General features: G+C 36.9%; 1 protein-coding gene across 1 annotated transcript in view; it reads left to right on the top strand.

Annotated features, from left to right (window-relative positions):
* Nucleotides 1-1893, top strand: part of LOC137616306 (allantoinase-like) — a 56930-nt gene extending 55037 nt beyond the window's left edge. The window contains exon 12 of the mRNA XM_068345952.1: nt 1618-1893. Within this exon, the coding sequence (XP_068202053.1) occupies nt 1618-1770 (153 nt within the window). The 3' untranslated portion in view covers nt 1771-1893. The remainder of the gene's footprint in view (nt 1-1617) is intronic.
* The last annotated feature ends 18749 nt before the right edge of the window (nt 1894-20642 follow it).

Genomic DNA, 20642 nt, shown 5'->3' with positions numbered 1-20642 from the left:
CAGCAATGTGTAGAATACAGAAATCCACTGTTGGTGGCATTTGTGGACTATGAAAAAGCCTTTGATAGTGTGCACCGGCCAAATTTGTGGAGAGTCCTGCATTATTATGGAGTTCCTCATAAATATGTAAATTTGATTAAGTCTGTTCATGAGCATATCAAGTGCAAAGTTAATGTTAGTGGAGTCCTATCAAAGGAATTTCCAGTGAACAGTGGAGTACTCCAAGGAAATGTGTTGTGACCTATGTTGGTTATCCTCCTCATGGATTTTGTAATGCATAGAACAGTCAGAGATGGTGGAGAAGGATTGGAGTGGATTGGTAATAGTAATTTAGCAGACCTAGAGTATGCTGATGGCGCTGTCCTTATTAGCAGAACACCACAGGATTTGCTATACTTGCTTACCAGAATGCATGAAATATTACAGGAAGCTGGGCTCAAGCTGAATAGAAGAAAGACAGAGATGATGAGAACGGAATGTGCAATGGAAGATGAAATATCTTTGGAAGGAGAAAGGATTAATGAGGTCGAATCATTTAAATATTTAGGTACTATGATCTCTAATACAGGGTCTTTAGAATTGGAGTTTAATGAAAGATTGAAAAAAGCAAATCAGACAATGGCTAGGTTAAATAAAATTTGGAAAACAAATCGCCTGAAATTACACATGCAAATCAGGCTATATACAGTATCAGTTTAGTGAGATCAGTGTTACTGTATGGAATTGATTCGTGGTATGACAATGAAACAATATTCAACAGAATTTGTAGATTTGAGAACAAAGCTCTCAGAAGAATGTTGGGAGTTAAATGGCAAGACACGATTAGAAAGGAAACTATAAGAGAGATTACTCGAGTTCCAAATGTGGATGAGATCATGGTGAGGGGTAGATGGAGATGGTTCGGGCATGATCTTTGCACTCCCCAAGAGAGATTAGTTCACTAGACTTTCAACTGGACTCCTCAAGGCACTAGAAGAGTTGGAAGACACAGACCTACATGGCTGAGGACTATGAAGTGTGAAGTTGGAATTGACGAATGGAGAAATATTGATTTAAAAGCTCAAGATAGAGACAACTGGCGAAATCTAACTGAGGCCTTTTGCATCAATAGGCGTGGGAGGAGATGATGATCATATTCTACCGATTGAAGCGTTGTAAACGTTGTAGAAGCTGTAAAGTAAGTGCAAGTGGTGGTGTAGCCAGTAATTTGATCCTTTTAGGAGCGTTGTAAACATTTTAGAAGCTGTCTGAGCAGAGGTCTGGCAGAGAATTCAACTTCTAGAAGCGTAGTAATGATGCAACTAAGAGAAATCAGGGTGTGCTTTAAGGAAAAGTAAAAGCTCTCATCTTTATTAAACAGGAAATTGATGGGATGTGTCCAGATGTGAAGGAAGGTGGTCTTCTTGACATTATGCTAGTGATTCACCTACTCTAACATTGAAAATATTCAGACCGAACGACTTGGTAGAATACTCAATGGCTTAATATGGGTAATCAGTACATGCCAAACAAATAATCACCCTAAATATTGCCAGTATTAAAAGATGGAAATAAAGTTACATTTAAGCATTAAAACTTTATGTTACAGGCTTCTAAAAATTTCCATTTATTTTACAGGTAACACCATACCTAGGCAAAACTCTGAAAGGCAAAGTTCACAAGACTATTCTCGGCGGTAAGGTTATCTTTGACGAAGGGAAATTCTCGTCATCCCGACCTCAGGGCAAGTTTGTATTTGCGTCCAACTCCAGCGTATCAGCCAGACTTTAGGTCAGAAGCGACTAACTCGAAGATTCTCTCCTGTTGAAAGTAAATGCTCAGAAAATATATTAAGAAATGTTTGTTTTATGAATGTGTTTTGTAAGGACTTGGGAATAAAGTATTATAAATTGATATGTAGTGTTTTAAAAGGTTTCCTACTTATTATTTTTATTATTATTATTATTATCATTATTATTATTAATATTATCATTAATAATTGCCAAGCAACAACCCTGGTTGGAAAAGCAGGATACTATAAGCCCAAGGGCTCCAACAGGGAAAATAGCCCAGTGAGGAAAGGAAATAAGGAAAAACTACAAGATGAGTTTTAAAAACAACAACTGTTATTGCAAATGGATACATAAAGTTTCTTATGTGGATCTATTGCCGGTAGAAATAACATTGGTTCACCTTTCCGATTTCTGAAAGTGCCTTAGACAAGGAAGAATGGATTAAACTGGACATAAAAATTAAGATGTAAACTAACTTATTCTGTTATGGGTTCTTTAGATAATAAGTTAAGTAATACAGATACCAAAAAAACGTTTTTTTTTTAATGATCATTAAGCTATGATATAGATTTCTGCTTTATTAGATAAAGCCAGAGTGCTTACTTATTTAATAAATTCGGTACGTCGTAGTTGATGACCACATTCAATGTTATTCAAAAGAAGAAAAAGTGCTTGGCCAGGAAATTCTTTACTGTAGATAGAGGCTTAGGGCAAGTGCCTAAATTTAAACTTAACTCAGCCTCTCAATGTCAGATGCTAAGGGAAGTCTCGATGACCTAACACTGTAATGGGCTCTTGAAGAGTTATGGAAGCTGAAATAAACCTAGGAATGTTTGTTTTCAATTGGTTTTCATCTTTTGATCGCAATAAAAAACGATTTTTTTTATTAAATGCACTGAAGTTTTTTTTAACATCTTTAGGCACCATAGTAGCTTATATTTTATGTTCGTTCTACCGGCTCGTAAATCTCCGATTGGCTTTGTGAGCAACGGGACACTACAGTACGACCGTGGCCACCAAGATTGTCTCTCAAAACCAGGTCCTGCTCAAAACATACCTCATGGAGCAGTACTCGCCATCGCCAGCTGCCCGTATAGCCAAGCCTTTTCAGCTCCAAGCATTTATCTTAAGAGACTAGCCTTCAAGGCAGTGTGGCTTCTGATTTGGTTTAGCCCAACGGTCGAGATTATGTGCCACGGTGAGGTGTTTGGAGGCAAAAAGTGAGTTAAAATTCCATTGGTGAACAGTGTATATGGAGAACTCCATAAGTATGCGTCTGTCATATTTACAAAGATGCTACACATCCTGAAACTAGCATTTACCTGTAAGATGAGGCTGCTTGCAGCGCCTAAGCTCCGCCCACATAGGTGACGTCATTGTCTACGTCACGGGCTATCTGTATTTCCTTCCGCTGTGCATGATGCAGCAGCGTCAGTTGCAATGAAGATAAGAAACAACGCTGACTGTCATTTCTTGATCCTGCCTAGTTTAAGATCTAACATGGCGCAGTGAGTAGGATTTTGAGAGGACCTACTGTAATAACCGTGGCACAGCATGGCACCACCGTCGAGACGACCCTCATTTGCATTCCCTAGGGGCAGGATTGCAAGGACAGGAACCTCTGGAACCGGCGTCAGGATGTCGCCGGCTTCCGTGCTGCAGGCTCACCAAGTGTTGCAAACCCAGCAACAAGCCATCCAGCGTTGTCACTCCGGGGTACCAACGTCCCCCAACCAAGGATCCCTTCGTCTGCAGCTCCAGAAAAGTGCGAGGCTGAGGTGTCCCCTGCAGCCTTCAGGTCTTGGAAACGGTCAATGGAGTGTTGGTTGCAACTTTGTAAGTTGAAGCCTATCGAGGCAGTTCACCATATAAGGCTGCATTGTGTTCCGATATTGCAACGTGCCCTCGATTCTAGGTATACTGACGCCCAGTGGAGTGCCCTGTCTACTGAAGGGGCATTTAATGCGGTTAAGCAAATGGTAGTGAAAGCTTCTAACCAAGCGGTGCAGTGGCTCGAGTTTTTTTATTTGGCCCAAGAGCCTAGTGAGTCCTTCAATGATTATTTTATCAAGTGTACGCAAAAGGCTACTGATTGTACATTCACATGCCCTAATTGCAATCATGATTTATCCGAATATATGCTTTTGCGCAAGCTCATGGTAGGCCTAAGTGATAAAGTGCTCAAAAGGCAAGTGTTTCAATCATGCAATAATATCCGTGATATCGATTCCCTTAGAGTCATGTGCAGTGCATTCGAGGGCGCCCGTGACGACGCCCTTCATAATAGGGCATGGCTTAGCAGTTCCCCTAGAGCGGCTGCTCTCGGTGGGTTCGAGGAGGAACACGAGGTGGAGGTGGCAGCCGCCCTTCCTAAGTGTGACAGGAGTACCTCCGTAAAAGTACAATTGCGTCTTTGTGGTAATTGTGGTACTTGTCATACCCCTGGGTATTCTTCATATCCCGCAAGAAGAACGACATGTTACGGGTGCGGTAAAACCAGTCACCTGAAGAAGTGTTGCAGAGGGCGGAGTGCCAGGAATAACGTTAGTGGTCTGGCCGAAGAGTCGGACATAGCGGGTGCAGTGACTGCAGTAGTCGTGGCGGCAGAGGCAAGGTTGCGGAATGGGCCCTCCCCACAACCCACTATTCGTGTTGATGTATGCCTGGCCAACTCGGGAGAGTGGTCCTGTGTCTGAGCGGTGCCGGACACTGGTGCCCAGGTTTGTGTTGCAGGACCCGCTATTCTTGCGATGTTGAACATAAAACCAGCTAAGCTGAGGTTAAAGGGAGGATTGCGAGACTTCGCCAACCTGCATCTGAAGTGTTTAGGTTCAACTTCTTGCACCATAGAATACAAGGGGAGGCATACAACTCAGGAAGTATACTTCGTAAAGTCCTCCATTGATTTTTATTTATCCCTGGATGCTTGCAAGAAACTTGTTCTTGTGCCAGAAACGTTTCCTAACCACGCTCCCTTCACGGACTCTGCCCCCACAGCAGCTAGTACAACCCTTACATTAGCGGAAGCAACTGATCAACCCGTGAGACCGTCGGCCATTCCGTTTCCCCCTAGTGAGGAGAATATTGCCAGATTAGAAAACTGGTTATTAGCCCATTTTTCAAGTACGACTTTCAACACCGAGAGAGAACCCCTCCCGGTAATGGATGGGGAACCTCACCGTATTCACTTATTACCTGACGCAGTTCCTTACGCATGCCACACACCTGCGTCGGTACCTAAGCACTGGGAAAAGGAGGTGAAAGCCCAGTTGGAGGAGGACGTCAAGAGAGGGGTCCTGCAAAGAGCTCCCCCTGGAGAGCCCACGGAATGGTGTTCACGTATGGTGGTCGTGGCAAAGAAAACGGGGCAACCCAGACGTACGGTCGACTACCAAAAACTTAATGCAAGTTGTAGAAGGGAGACGCACCATACCCCTACGCCCTTCGATATGGTATCCAGCATTCCCCTTTGCTCATACAAGACTGTGGCCGACGCCTATTGGGGATTTCACCAGGTAGAACTGGACAAGGAGAGCATACCCCTAACCACGTTCATCACACCTTGGGGTAGGTACCAATACCGAAGGACACCAATGGGACATTGTTCTGCCTCCGACGCATTTACATGCCGTTTCGATGATGCCATTGAAGAAGTACCCAGGAAGTTTAAGTGTGTGGACGATACACTTCTGGACGATTTGAGCGTAGAAAGCGCCTTTTGGCATGTGTACGACTTCCTTACTGTCTGTGCATACAAGGGCATCACTTTGAAACCAGAAAAATTCAAGTTTTGCAAGAAAGAAGTGGAATTTGTCGGATTCGACGTCGGTTGGGACTCCTACAAGCCTTCAGAAGATTATTTATCTGCCATAAAACGTTTTTCTATGCCCCAAAAGCCCACAATATCCAACATCAGGTCATGGTATGGTTTTTTCAATCAGCTGGCCCCCTTCCTGACAACGGCGCCCATCATGACCCACTTTAGAGACCTGCTGAAGAAGCCCTCGGGCAAACAGGTTTATTGGGATGAGTACCTTCAGGAAAAGTTTCGTCAAATGCAAGACATCGTCTGCAAGTTGGCCAAGGACGGCCTCACCTACTACGATAAGCTGCGGCCGACTGTTGCAGTCACTGACTGGAGTAAGGAGGGGGTGGGCTTCGTCATCCTCCAACAATATTGCAGTTGTACCTCCGTCGAAACCCCCTTCTGTTGTAGAGATGGTTGGAGAATAGCACTTTGCGGCAGTCGGTTCCTCACGCCCGCCGAGTCTGGGTATGCAGCTGTGGAGGGGGAAGCCCTTGCAGTGGCTTGGTGCTTAAAAAAGGCAAGGTTGTTCTTATTGGGCTGCCCGAACTTAACCATTGTCACGGACCACCGCCCCTTAGTCAAGTTACTAGGCAATAGGAGTCTCGGCGACATTACCAACCCCAGACTGTTTAGATTAAAGGAGAAAACATTATTGTATAATTTCAACGTTAGATATCTACCAGGCAAGAGAAATCATGCTGCTGACTTTCTCTCTCGTTTTCTTACCCTGAGGACGACGCCAGATGGACAGGATGCGAGCTTCAACGAAGAATTAACGATTGCCATGGTGTCAGCAATCGCAGAAAACCTACAGGAGCAGTGCACTATAGACGAGAAAACTGTTGAAGAGGCAGCCCTGGTCGACCCAGCATATCAGCTGCTAGTCGCTCGAGTGAATGCAGGGGATTGGAACCCGAAGAAATCTCAAGAAATTCCATGTTTGAGGCCCTTCTACGACATCAGAGAACGTCTCTCTATATCTGGCAACCTGGTCACATACTGTTTCAACGACAACTGCATCCGCCTTGTCATTCCGGAAGGGCTCCGTCACCAGATAACCGCCAACCTCCATGCTGGACATCAAGGCCTAGATACAATGTTGAGGAGAGCGAGACATTCAGTATATTGGCCAGGCATCGAGGGTGACCTCCAGCATCATCGTTCACGATGTACATCGTGCGATGCCCACGCACCATCACTTCCTGCCGAAGTCATGAAAATGACCCCTGCCCCAGAGTATCCGTTCCAACAGACTGTCATGGACCTGTTTCAGCTCGAAGGATGCATGTATATGGCATATTGTGACAGGCTTACAGGCTGGCTAGAAATAGCCCACTTCCCCAATGGCACCTCGTCTGCAAAGGTCATGACAAAACTTAGGCATTACTTCACTCGATGGGGAGCACCCGAACAATTGTCTACCGACGGCGGCACCAACCTGGTGAGTGAAGAGATGATGACCTTCTACAGGAGATGGAGAGTTGACATACGCCTATCATCGGCCCACTATCCGCAGTCAAATGGGAGAGCCGAGGCCGCGGTTAAGTCCGCGAAAAGGATAATTAGAACAAGTATCAGTGGGACTGGAAGCCTCGATAACGACAAGGTATCATTGGCCATGCTACAATACCTGAACACGCCTTTAAGAGGTATAAATAAATCTCCGGCGCAACTGGCAACTGGGAGACAGTTACGGGATGGTGTACCGACTGCAAAACTCAACTATATGATAGACCAACACTGGAGAAAATCCATTAGAAAAAGAGAACTTCAAGTAGCAGAGAAAAATGAGAAGATAATCGAAAGCGGCAGCGACAGGAGGCTAACGCCCTTACAGCCAGGCACTCACGTTAGGATTCAGAACCAGATGACCAAGGCCTGGGACAGGCTGGGAATCATAGTCGAGCAACGACCTCATAGACAGTACATCGTGAGACTAGATGGTAGTGGGCGTCCGTCCATAAGGAACAGAAGACACCTCAAGGTCACTGAACTGCCGTCAATGAGACAAGAGGAGACACTCCTACCTACGACGAAGTGGGTCATGAGCCTAAGTTTCCCCCATCAGCGCCAGAGGTACGGCCTCCAAGGAAGAGAGAGGCCCCTGCCTGGATGAACGATTATGTTTAATTATCTCTGCTTTGATCTTGCATTTATAAAATGAAAAATTCTGTTTTATTTTACTGCACTTAGACGTGCATTGATTTTATTTACAAAATTATATTTTGTAGGAAATTTTAAGTTAGGTTGGTGTTGCATTCACAACTCAATTTTAGTGCACATCTTACAATGCTGATGTAATTATTGTTTCATTTGAGGTTACGTTAATGCTGTCGATGTTGCTATCTCTCTCTCTCTCTCTCTCTCTCTCTCTCTCTCTCTCTCTCTCTCTCTCTCTCTCTCTCTCTCTCTCTCTATCCCATCTGAACGTTACCATTAATTATTACGATTATGATTTACCTTATATGTCTGATGTTTTACATTAAGAGAGTATAGAATTTTGTTTGCCATATCTGCTTTTGATATTGTCATTTATAAGTTTTGAAAATATTACCCTCGTAATATTTTGGGAGGGAGATGTAAGATGAGGCTGCTTGCAACGCCTAAGCTCCGCCCACATAAGTGACGTCATTGTCTACGTCACGGGCTATCTGTATTTCCTTCCGCTGTGCACGATGCAGCAGCGTCAGTTGCAATGAAGATAAGAAACAACGCTGACTGTCATTTCTTGATCCTGCCTAGTTTAAAGATCTAACATTACCCAAACAATAAGAGAAGCAAAGTGAAACTATATCATTTTATACATTAACTTACAGGATCTAACCAGTGCCAGAGAGTGGAACTGTTCTTTTTTATATTTTATTCCCGAAGACAGCAAGTTTTTTTTTTTTTTTTTTTTTTTTTTTTTTTTTTTTTAAGACAGCAAGTCCAGTACTTTAACACCATGCAAAAAAAATGCCCTATCCTAAATGATGATAACAAGTCATTTAAATGTGTTATACACTGCACTAGAGTTAGGTCTGTTAAGAAAATGAACTAAAAGATAATAAAAAGCCTTGAATTGTGGGTTAGTACTTTGCCAGAGATGGTCCTATTAGGAAATAGATCAGAGACCACCAATTTACCAGGTATCAACATTATAACAAAGATTTCCTTTAAAAAATAACAGGTTTAGTTAACTCCTCTGTTCTTACTCCAAGAAGATATAATTAGTTAAACCACCCAGCAGCAGTTATTGGATGTGAACTTCTTCTTCTTCTTCTTCTTCTTCTTCTTCTTCTATTAACGTGTTTTTTCCCCATTTATATTGGGTAAGCACGGTTGCCTTCTTATTGAAGGAGTTTGCTTTGGCTTTTGGGGTAGACCGTAGTCCCGATCGGCTACCCCAAAGTCTATAGAATACATGGACCTTAGGCTCCCCTACCTGACATCGCTTAGACCACGGTAGCTTATGTTCATGTTTTGTACCAGTCACCAGAGTCCTTCCTCTTTCACATAGCTTTTTTTTTTTTCTACAAAACTATATTGAGCCAGCATATACGGATGCAACTGTCCTACTGACAAAAGTACCACCCACCCTGACATCCTCATACACCCTAGGAACAAGAAAACCAAAGTGAAAATTATTCTAATAGTTTTTGACATTATCTTAGGCACAAGTAGATCCAGGGTGGGGGGGGGGGGTCGTAAGAGGTCACGTCCCCAGGCTTTTAAAAAAAAAAAAAAGTTTAACTTAAACTTCGGATTTTTAAGAATAAAAGTTTGACTGTTAAACTTGAGGTTTTCAAAAAAAAATGTTTGACTGTTAAAGTTTAGGTTTTCAGAAATAATAGTTTGACTGTTAAACATAGGGTTATCAAAAATAAAATTTTGACTGTTAAACTTGGTTTTCAAATAAAAAAGTTTGACTGTTAAACTTGGCGTTTAAAAAAAAAAAAATTGACTGTTAAACTTTGTGTTTTCAAAAAAAGTTTGACTGTTAAACTTGGGATTTAAAAAGAAAAGTTTGACTGTTAAAGAGTAAACTTGGGGTTTTTGAAATAAAATTTTTACTGTTAAACTTTGGGTTTACAAAAAAATGTTTGACTGTTAAACTTTGGGTTTTAGTAAAAAGATGTTCGACTGTTAAACTTAGGGTTTCATAAACAAAAGTTTGACTGCTAAACTTGTGGTTTTCAGCAATAAAAATTTGATTGTTAAACTTGGGGTTTTAAAAAAATTAAAGCTTGATTGTGAAACTCGAGGTTTTCTAAAATGAAAGTTTTGCTGTTAAATTTGGGGTTTTAGAAAAAAAAATGTTTGACTATTAAACTTGGGGTTTTCAAAAAATAAAAGTTTGACTGTTAAACTTAACATTTTCAAGAAAACTTTGACTGGTAAACTTGGCATATTTGTGGAAAATATTTATTTTGTCAGTTATCTTCATCCTTTAAATAAGTTATTTTTTTTTTTTACAGTTTTTCCTACGACGGTCCTCTTGCTCAAAAGTAAAAAAATAAAAAGTATGATTCAACATTTAGAAGTAAATCTATGATAGTTTTATATTCTATATTATTGAGACAAAAATCTTATTCATTGAAAGTGGAAATTTAAATGGGATTTCTTTTCAATATCATTTTTAATATTGAAATGTGACATGATTAACAAATGTACTTGGCATGGAAACTCCATAATTCTATAATTGTTCAATAAGTTTACTGGTTCTAAGTGTAATATATGTTGCAAACAAAGCTGTTTTAATTTCCTAAGTACATTGTTTCTATAAAAAAAAATTAGTACATTATATCGAATAAAAACGAAAAATAGAAGTCTTCAAATATATGAAAAGCAAGATATTTCTTAGGAGAAATGTCTGATAAGAATAAATCAAAAAGGTTTACTGATATAAAGCTTGGATTCTACAAAAACCTTCAAATTTTGTTGACATTAAAACAATAATCAACATTTTTCGTTAAATACTTTCTACAAGAAGAATGTAGTAAAAGAGTTATGGAAGTGAAATCATCCTTTCTCTCTCTCTCTCTCTCTCTCTCTCTCTCTCTCTCTCTCTCTCTCTCTCTCTCTCTCTCTCTCTCTCTCTCTAATGGTAAAAATTTATTATATATTAACAAGAAATAAATAGATTGTGTTTCTGATATGAAACGAGTTGGAAGAAGTGGAGAGACAAACTACAATTCTAAGAGTCGAGAATTGTTCCAGGTTCATAGTTGACACGGGAGGATGCAGATGCTCCAATAATTACAGATATAGCTCAGAGTTCGTCAACTGATGATGTTTCCTTGAATAGTCGTGTACTAAAAGTAATTATAGAGATTACTGCTGAAATGTGTTATATATTTTAACTGGATGGTGTTATTTTATAATACCTATTCAACTTGAAATGAAATTATTAAGAGAAAATGGTTTTAAATACATGGAAAATAGCTTTAAAATAGCTACTTTGGTTATGCTTTCCGACCTCCCGCCCTTTTTGAACTTGGTGGATCCGAACTGGGGGAGGGGAGGAAAGGGTGAGGGGAGGTTGCAGATTAAGGTGGGGGGGGGGGGAATTGGAAATTAGATCGAGGGACATGCAACGCTTTCATTATCCTTCAAAATTCTGTAACTTCAGCACTGGGTTACTTTTTCAGTTATCCATGCACACATATAGGCCTACACAAGTAAATACTTTGATCTATAAAGACTTATTTATATTACATGGATATAAAATACATAACTGACAAATGCAAATAAGATAAAAACACACTAATGCACAATATACAAATGCATGAAAATATATGAGGGGGAAATTTATGAATATATAACTAGTAGAAACGCGAAGGGAAGAAAAAAAAAAGTGGTCTGGTTACTTTTTTAGATCAGTTGTTGACAACTTGACATTAGTCTTTTAAAGTTATCTTGTGGAAACGTCCAATGTATTTATGTTTTTTTTTTCGCGTATTGTGGTTGGTGTTGAATCTTTATATTCACTGTGCAATTGCTGCAATGTCTAGCGATGACAGGAACAGTGGTAAAGGAAAGGAGGATGTAAATATACCTTCTTTAAAAGCGTTTTTTATTCATGGGCGAAAAATCTACCGCTAGTCGTGTGAGGGCTGCTGCTTGATACCGTTTGTGTAAACATTGTTGATGGCGATTTCACGCATTGTGGCATTGCCTGTTCTTTGATGAGGATTATGGCAGGATGGACAGCCATCGCCTCTCCTGGCTGTTGGTAAGTGTTCCAATAATTGATTTTAATTTGACAGCAATTGTCGAAAAGCTGACTTCCGAACCGCCTCGCTATAAAAAAAAACGGATTGAAAAGATTTTGTGAAACTCTACAGTAGTTTATAGAATAATTGGAAGATGTTCAGAATTATGAATAATAGGTCGACAGAGACATATTTTTTCTTTTAGAATACGAAGAACTAGTCTTCGTTTAGATTTCTTCTGTGTTGAAAATGGGAATTTTGAGACGAGTGCTTTGAAACGCCAAGTAGACACTTCCCTTTATGAGTTCCTTTCGAAAACTCATTGGTTACTGCTTTGATTTTTAAAGAGGAAGCTTGTCGTCAATACTTTACCTTTGCGTCGGTTACATTAGCTAAATACTATATGATATTTCTAAAGATCATTAACGGGTAATACTACTATTTCATTAGAATTAATCCAGTCTCATTCCTTTGAGGTAGAAACTTGCATTTGCTGTAGGTTCCGCTTAATGGGTTTTGTGTTCTCGTATGGTAACTATAGATATCATACGCTGGTAATAGTTTTACGAGATGAACATTGATATTAGTATGTAGGTTAACATCAGTTGAAGATAGTGCATGATGGATTTGACAAAGATTGACGATTGATAATGATATTACTGAGGTTAGTGAATTCATTTAGAAAACCGTATTTCATGTATAACCCTTATTCGGTGGTGCCTATTTGGTGTCATGATATTTTCAAAATTAAATACCTTTTCACTATCGTATCTGGTGGGTGGGGTCGCTGGGGTCACGACCCCTCCTTTGGAAAAAAAAAGTTTGACTGTTAAACTTAGATTTTTGCATGAAAAAAAAGTTTGACGGTTAATTTTAGGGTTTTTCAGGAGAAGTTTGACTGTTAAACCTAAGGATTCCAAGAACAAAGTTTGACGGTTAAACTTAAGGTTTTTCAAGAGAAGTTTGACTGTTAAACCTGAGGATTTCAAGAAAAAAAGTTTGATGGTTAAACTTAGGGTTTTTCAAGAGAAGTTTGACCGTTAAACCTAAGGATTTCAAGAAAAAAAGTTTGACGGTTAAACTTAGGGTTTTTCAAGAAAAATGTTGACTATTAAACTTTGGGTTTTTGAAAAGTTTGAATGTTAAACTTTGGGTTTTCGAAAAAAGTTTGACTGTTAAATTTAGCATTTTCAAGAAAAAAAAGTTTGACTTAAACTTAGGGATTCAAGAAAAAGTTTGACTGTTAAACTTGGGGTTTTCAAGAAAAAAAGTTTCCCTTTTAAACTTGGGGTTTTCAAGAAAAAAAGTTTGACTTAACCTTGGGATTTTCAAGAAGAAAAGTTGGACTGTTAAACTTGGGGTTTTCAAGAAAAAAAGTTTGACTTAAACTTAGGGATTCAAGAAAAAGTTTGCCTGTTAAACTTGGGGTTTTCAAGAAAAAAAGTTTCCCTTTTAAACTTGGGGTTTTCAAGAAAAAAAGTTTGACTTAACCTTGGGATTTTCAAGAAGAAAAGTTGGACTGTTAAACTTGGGGTTTTCAAGAAAAAAAGTTTGACTTAAACTTAGGGATTCAAGAAAAAGTTTGCCTGTTAAACTTGGGGTTTTCAAGAAAAAAAGTTTCCCTTTTAAACTTGGGGTTTTCAAGAAAAAAAGTTTGACTTAACCTTGGGATTTTCAAGAAGAAAAGTTGGACTGTTAAACTTGGGGTTTTCAAGAAAAAAAGTTTGACTTAAACTTAGGGATTCAAGAAAAAGTTTGACTGTTAAACTTGGGGTTTTCAAGAAAAAAAGTTTGACTTAAACTTAGGGATTCAAGAAAAATTTTGACTGTTAAACTTGGGGTTTTCAAGAAAAAAAGTTTCCCTTTTAAACTTGGGGTTTTCAAGAAAAAAAGTTTCCCTTTTAAACTTGGGGTTTTCAAGAAAAAAAGTTTGACTTAAACTTAGGGATTCAAGAAAAAGTTTGACTGTTAAACTTGGGGTTTTCAAGAAAAAAAGTTTCCCTTTTAAACTTGGGGTTTTCAAGAAAAAAAGTTTCCCTTTTAAACTTGGGGTTTTCAAGAAAAAAAGTTTCCCTTTTAAACTTGGGGTTTTCAAGAAAAAAAGTTTCCCTTTTAAACTTGGGGTTTTCAAGAAAAAAAGTTTCCCTTTTAAACTTGGGGTTTTCAAGAAAAAAAGTTTCCCTTTTAAACTTGGGGTTTTCAAGAAAAAAAGTTTGACTTAAACTTAGGGATTCAAGAAAAAGTTGGACTGTTAAACTTGGGGTTTTCAAGAAAAAAAGTTTCCCTTTTAAACTTGGGGTTTTCAAGAAAAAAAGTTTCCCTTTTAAACTTGGGGTTTTCAAGAAAAAAAGTTTGACTTAAACTTAGGGATTCAAGAAAAAGTTTGACTGTTAAACTTGGGGTTTTCAAGAAAAAAAGTTTCCCTTTTAAACTTGGGGTTTTCAAGAAAAAAAGTTTGACTTAACCTTGGGATTTTCAAGAAGAAAAGTTGGACTGTTAAACTTGGGGTTTTCAAGAAAAAAAGTTTGACTTAAACTTAGGGATTCAAGAAAAAGTTTGACTGTTAAACTTGGGGTTTTCAAGAAAAAAAGTTTCCCTTTTAAACTTGGGGTTTTCAAGAAAAAAAGTTTCCCTTTTAAACTTGGGGTTTTCAAGAAAAAAAGTTTCCCTTTTAAACTTGGGGTTTTCAAGAAAAAAAGTTTGACTTAACCTTGGGATTTTCAAGAAGAAAAGTTGGACTGTTAAACTTGGGGTTTTCAAGAAAAAAAGTTTGACTTAAACTTAGGGATTCAAGAAAAAGTTTGCCTGTTAAACTTGGGGTTTTCAAGAAAAAAAGTTTCCCTTTTAAACTTGGGGTTTTCAAGAAAAAAAGTTTGACTTAACCTTGGGATTTTCAAGAAGAAAAGTTGGACTGTTAAACTTGGGGTTTTCAAGAAAAAAAGTTTGACTTAAACTTAGGGATTCAAGAAAAAGTTTGCCTGTTAAACTTGGGGTTTTCAAGAAAAAAAGTTTGACTTAACCTTGGGATTTTCAAGAAGAAAAGTTGGACTGTTAAACTTGGGGTTTTCAAGAAAAAAAGTTTGACTTAAACTTAGGGATTCAAGAAAAAGTTTGCCTGTTAAACTTGGGGTTTTCAAGAAAAAAAGTTTGACTTAACCTTGGGATTTTCAAGAAGAAAAGTTGGACTGTTAAACTTGGGGTTTTAAAGAAAAAAAGTTTGACTTAACCTTGGGATTTTCAAGAAGAAAAGTTGGACTGTTAAACTTGGGGTTTTCAAGAAAAAAAGTTTGACTTAACCTTGGGATTTTCAAGAAGAAAAGTTGGACTGTTAAACTTGGGGTTTTCAAGAAAAAAAGTTTGACTTAACCTTGGGATTTTCAAGAAGAAAAGTTGGACTGTTAAACTTGGGGTTTTCAAGAAAAAAAGTTTGACTTAACCTTGGGATTTTCAAGAAGAAAAGTTGGACTGTTAAACTTGGGGTTTTCAAGAAAAAAAGTTTGACTTAAACTTAGGGATTCAAGAAAAAGTTTGACTGTTAAACTTGGGGTTTTCAAGAAAAAAAGTTTCCCTTTTAAACTTGGGATTTTCAAGAAAAAAAGTTTGACTTAAACTTAGGGATTCAAGAAAAAGTTTGCCTGTTAAACTTGGGGTTTTCAAGAAAAAAAGTTTGACTTAACCTTGGAATTTTCAAGAAGAAAAGTTGGACTGTTAAACTTGGGGTTTTCAAGAAAAAAAGTTTGACTTAAACTTAGGGATTCAAGAAAAAGTTTGCCTGTTAAACTTGGGGTTTTCAAGAAAAAAAGTTTGACTTAACCTTGGGATTTTCAAGAAGAAAAGTTGGACTGTTAAACTTGGGGTTTTCAAGAAAAAAGTTTGACTTAAACTTAGGGATTCAAGAAAAAGTTTGCCTGTTAAACTTGGGGTTTTCAAGAAAAAAAGTTTGACTTAACCTTGGGATTTTCAAGAAGAAAAGTTGGACTGTTAAACTTGGGGTTTTCAAGAAAAAAAGTTTGACTTAAACTTGGGGTTTTCAAGAAAAAAAGTTTGCCTGTTAAACTTGGGGTTTTCAAGAAAAAAAAGTTTGCCTGTTAAACTTGGGGTTTTCAAGAAAAAAAGTTTGACTTAAACTTGGGATTTTCAAGAAGAAAAGTTGGACTGTTAAACTTGGGGTTTTCAAGAAAAAAAGTTTGCCTGTTAAACTTGGGGTTTTCAAGAAAAAAAGTTTGCCTGTTAAACTTGGGGTTTTCAAGAAAAAAAGTTTGCCTGTTAAACTTGGGGTTTTCAAGAAAAAAAGTTTGCCTGTTCAACTTGGGGTTTTCAAGAAAAAAAAGTTTGACTTAAACTTGGGATTTTCAAGAAGAAAAGTTTGCCTGTTAAACTTGGGGTTTTCAAGAAAAAAGAGTTTGACTGTTAAACTTGGGGTTTCCAAGAAAAAAGTTTGACTGTTAAACTTGGGGTTTTCAAGAAAAAAGTTTGACTGTTAAACTTGGGGTTTTCAAGAAAAAAGTTTGACTGTTAAACTTAGGGTTTTCAAGAAAAATGTTTGACTGTTAAACTTGGGGTTTTCAAGAAAAAAGTTTCCCTGTTAAACTTGGGGTTTTAAAGAAAAAAGTTTGACTGTTAAACTTTGGGTTTTCAAGAAAAATGTTTGACTGTTAAACTTGGGGTTTTCAAGAAAAAAGTTTGACTTAAACTTGGGATTTTCAAGAAAAAAAGTTTGACTGTTAAACTTGGGGTTTTCAAGAAAAAAAGTTTTGACTGTTAAACTTGGGGTTTTCAAGAAGAAAAGTTTGACTTAAACTTGGGATTTTCAAGAAAAAAAGTTTGCCTGTTAAACTTGGGGTTTTCAAGAAAAAAAGTTTGACTGTTAAACTTGGGGTTTTCAAGAAAAAAAGTTTGCCTGTTAAACTTGGGGTTTTCAAGAAAAAAAGTTTGACTTAAACTTGGGATTTTCAAGAAAAAAAGTTTCCCTTTTAAACTTGGGGTTTTCAAGAAAAAAAGTTTGACTTAACCTTGGGATTTTCAAGAAGAAAAGTTGGACTGTTAAACTTGGGGTTTTCAAGAAAAAAAGTTTGACTTAAACTTAGGGATTCAAGAAAAAGTTTGACTGTTAAACTTGGGGTTTTCAAGAAAAAAAGTTTCCCTTTTAAACTTGGGGTTTTCAAGAAAAAAAGTTTCCCTTTTAAACTTGGGGTTTTCAAGAAAAAAAGTTTCCCTTTTAAACTTGGGGTTTTCAAGAAAAAAAGTTTGACTTAACCTTGGGATTTTCAAGAAGAAAAGTTGGACTGTTAAACTTGGGGTTTTCAAGAAAAAAAGTTTGACTTAAACTTAGGGATTCAAGAAAAAGTTTGCCTGTTAAACTTGGGGTTTTCAAGAAAAAAAGTTTCCCTTTTAAACTTGGGGTTTTCAAGAAAAAAAGTTTGACTTAACCTTGGGATTTTCAAGAAGAAAAGTTGGACTGTTAAACTTGGGGTTTTCAAGAAAAAAAGTTTGACTTAAACTTAGGGATTCAAGAAAAAGTTTGACTGTTAAACTTGGGGTTTTCAAGAAAAAAAGTTTGACTTAAACTTAGGGATTCAAGAAAAAGTTTGACTGTTAAACTTGGGGTTTTCAAGAAAAAAAGTTTCCCTTTTAAACTTGGGGTTTTCAAGAAAAAAAGTTTCCCTTTTAAACTTGGGGTTTTCAAGAAAAAAAGTTTGACTTAAACTTAGGGATTCAAGAAAAAGTTTGACTGTTAAACTTGGGGTTTTCAAGAAAAAAAGTTTCCCTTTTAAACTTGGGGTTTTCAAGAAAAAAAGTTTCCCTTTTAAACTTGGGGTTTTCAAGAAAAAAAGTTTCCCTTTTAAACTTGGGGTTTTCAAGAAAAAAAGTTTCCCTTTTAAACTTGGGGTTTTCAAGAAAAAAAGTTTCCCTTTTAAACTTGGGGTTTTCAAGAAAAAAAGTTTCCCTTTTAAACTTGGGGTTTTCAAGAAAAAAAGTTTCCCTTTTAAACTTGGGGTTTTCAAGAAAAAAAGTTTGACTTAAACTTAGGGATTCAAGAAAAAGTTTGACTGTTAAACTTGGGGTTTTCAAGAAAAAAAGTTTCCCTTTTAAACTTGGGGTTTTCAAGAAAAAAAGTTTCCCTTTTAAACTTGGGGTTTTCAAGAAAAAAAGTTTGACTTAAACTTAGGGATTCAAGAAAAAGTTTGACTGTTAAACTTGGGGTTTTCAAGAAAAAAAGTTTCCCTTTTAAACTTGGGGTTTTCAAGAAAAAAAGTTTGACTTAACCTTGGGATTTTCAAGAAGAAAAGTTGGACTGTTAAACTTGGGGTTTTCAAGAAAAAAAGTTTGACTTAAACTTAGGGATTCAAGAAAAAGTTTGACTGTTAAACTTGGGGTTTTCAAGAAAAAAAGTTTCCCTTTTAAACTTGGGGTTTTCAAGAAAAAAAGTTTCCCTTTTAAACTTGGGGTTTTCAAGAAAAAAAGTTTCCCTTTTAAACTTGGGGTTTTCAAGAAAAAAAGTTTGACTTAACCTTGGGATTTTCAAGAAGAAAAGTTGGACTGTTAAACTTGGGGTTTTCAAGAAAAAAAGTTTGACTTAAACTTAGGGATTCAAGAAAAAGTTTGCCTGTTAAACTTGGGGTTTTCAAGAAAAAAAGTTTCCCTTTTAAACTTGGGGTTTTCAAGAAAAAAAGTTTGACTTAACCTTGGGATTTTCAAGAAGAAAAGTTGGACTGTTAAACTTGGGGTTTTCAAGAAAAAAAGTTTGACTTAAACTTAGGGATTCAAGAAAAAGTTTGCCTGTTAAACTTGGGGTTTTCAAGAAAAAAAGTTTGACTTAACCTTTGGATTTTCAAGAAGAAAAGTTGGACTGTTAAACTTGGGGTTTTCAAGAAAAAAAGTTTGACTTAAACTTAGGGATTCAAGAAAAAGTTTGCCTGTTAAACTTGGGGTTTTCAAGAAAAAAAGTTTGACTTAACCTTGGGATTTTCAAGAAGAAAAGTTGGACTGTTAAACTTGGGGTTTTAAAGAAAAAAAGTTTGACTTAACCTTGGGATTTTCAAGAAGAAAAGTTGGACTGTTAAACTTGGGGTTTTCAAGAAAAAAAGTTTGACTTAACCTTGGGATTTTCAAGAAGAAAAGTTGGACTGTTAAACTTGGGGTTTTCAAGAAAAAAAGTTTGACTTAACCTTGGGATTTTCAAGAAGAAAAGTTGGACTGTTAAACTTGGGGTTTTCAAGAAAAAAAGTTTGACTTAACCTTGGGATTTTCAAGAAGAAAAGTTGGACTGTTAAACTTGGGGTTTTCAAGAAAAAAAGTTTGACTTAAACTTAGGGATTCAAGAAAAAGTTTGACTGTTAAACTTGGGGTTTTCAAGAAAAAAAGTTTCCCTTTTAAACTTGGGGTTTTCAAGAAAAAAAGTTTGACTTAAACTTAGGGATTCAAGAAAAAGTTTGCCTGTTAAACTTGGGGTTTTCAAGAAAAAAAGTTTGACTTAACCTTGGAATTTTCAAGAAGAAAAGTTGGACTGTTAAACTTGGGGTTTTCAAGAAAAAAAGTTTGACTTAAACTTAGGGATTCAAGAAAAAGTTTGCCTGTTAAACTTGGGGTTTTCAAGAAAAAAAGTTTGACTTAACCTTGGGATTTTCAAGAAGAAAAGTTGGACTGTTAAACTTGGGGTTTTCAAGAAAAAAGTTTGACTTAAACTTAGGGATTCAAGAAAAAGTTTGCCTGTTAAACTTGGGGTTTTCAAGAAAAAAAGTTTGACTTAACCTTGGGATTTTCAAGAAGAAAAGTTGGACTGTTAAACTTGGGGTTTTCAAGAAAAAAAGTTTGACTTAAACTTGGGGTTTTCAAGAAAAAAAGTTTGCCTGTTAAACTTGGGGTTTTCAAGAAAAAAAAGTTTGCCTGTTAAACTTGGGGTTTTCAAGAAAAAAAGTTTGACTTAAACTTGGGATTTTCAAGAAGAAAAGTTGGACTGTTAAACTTGGGGTTTTCAAGAAAAAAAGTTTGCCTGTTAAACTTGGGGTTTTCAAGAAAAAAAGTTTGCCTGTTAAACTTGGGGTTTTCAAGAAAAAAAGTTTGCCTGTTAAACTTGGGGTTTTCAAGAAAAAAAGTTTGCCTGTTAAACTTGGGGTTTTCAAGAAAAAAAAGTTTGACTTAAACTTGGGATTTTCAAGAAGAAAAGTTTGCCTGTTAAACTTGGGGTTTTCAAGAAAAAAGAGTTTGACTGTTAAACTTGGGGTTTCCAAGAAAAAAGTTTGACTGTTAAACTTGGGGTTTTCAAGAAAAAAGTTTGACTGTTAAACTTGGGGTTTTCAAGAAAAAAGTTTGACTGTTAAACTTAGGGTTTTCAAGAAAAATGTTTGACTGTTAAACTTGGGGTTTTCAAGAAAAAAGTTTCCCTGTTAAACTTGGGGTTTTAAAGAAAAAAGTTTGACTGTTAAACTTTGGGTTTTCAAGAAAAATGTTTGACTGTTAAACTTGGGGTTTTCAAGAAAAAAGTTTGACTTAAACTTGGGATTTTCAAGAAAAAAAGTTTGACTGTTAAACTTGGGGTTTTCAAGAAAAAAAGTTTTGACTGTTAAACTTGGGGTTTTAGAGAAGAAAAGTTTGACTTAAACTTGGGATTTTCAAGAAAAAAAGTTTGCCTGTTAAACTTGGGGTTTTCAAGAAAAAAGTTTGACTGTTAAACTTGGGGTTTTCAAGAAAAAAAGTTTGCCTGTTAAACTTGGGGTTTTCAAGAAAAAAAGTTTGACTTAAACTTGGGATTTTCAAGAAAAAAAGTTTCCCTTTTAAACTTGGGGTTTTCAAGAAAAAAAGTTTGACTTAACCTTGGGATTTTCAAGAAGAAAAGTTGGACTGTTAAACTTGGGGTTTTCAAGAAAA

This window comes from Palaemon carinicauda, chromosome 22 (genome assembly GCF_036898095.1).
Source record: "Palaemon carinicauda isolate YSFRI2023 chromosome 22, ASM3689809v2, whole genome shotgun sequence".
In the NCBI taxonomy this organism is placed as follows: Eukaryota; Metazoa; Arthropoda; class Malacostraca; order Decapoda; family Palaemonidae; genus Palaemon; species Palaemon carinicauda.
Note: the sequence above shows the minus strand (reverse complement) of the source record. Positions and strands in the feature narration are given on the sequence as shown.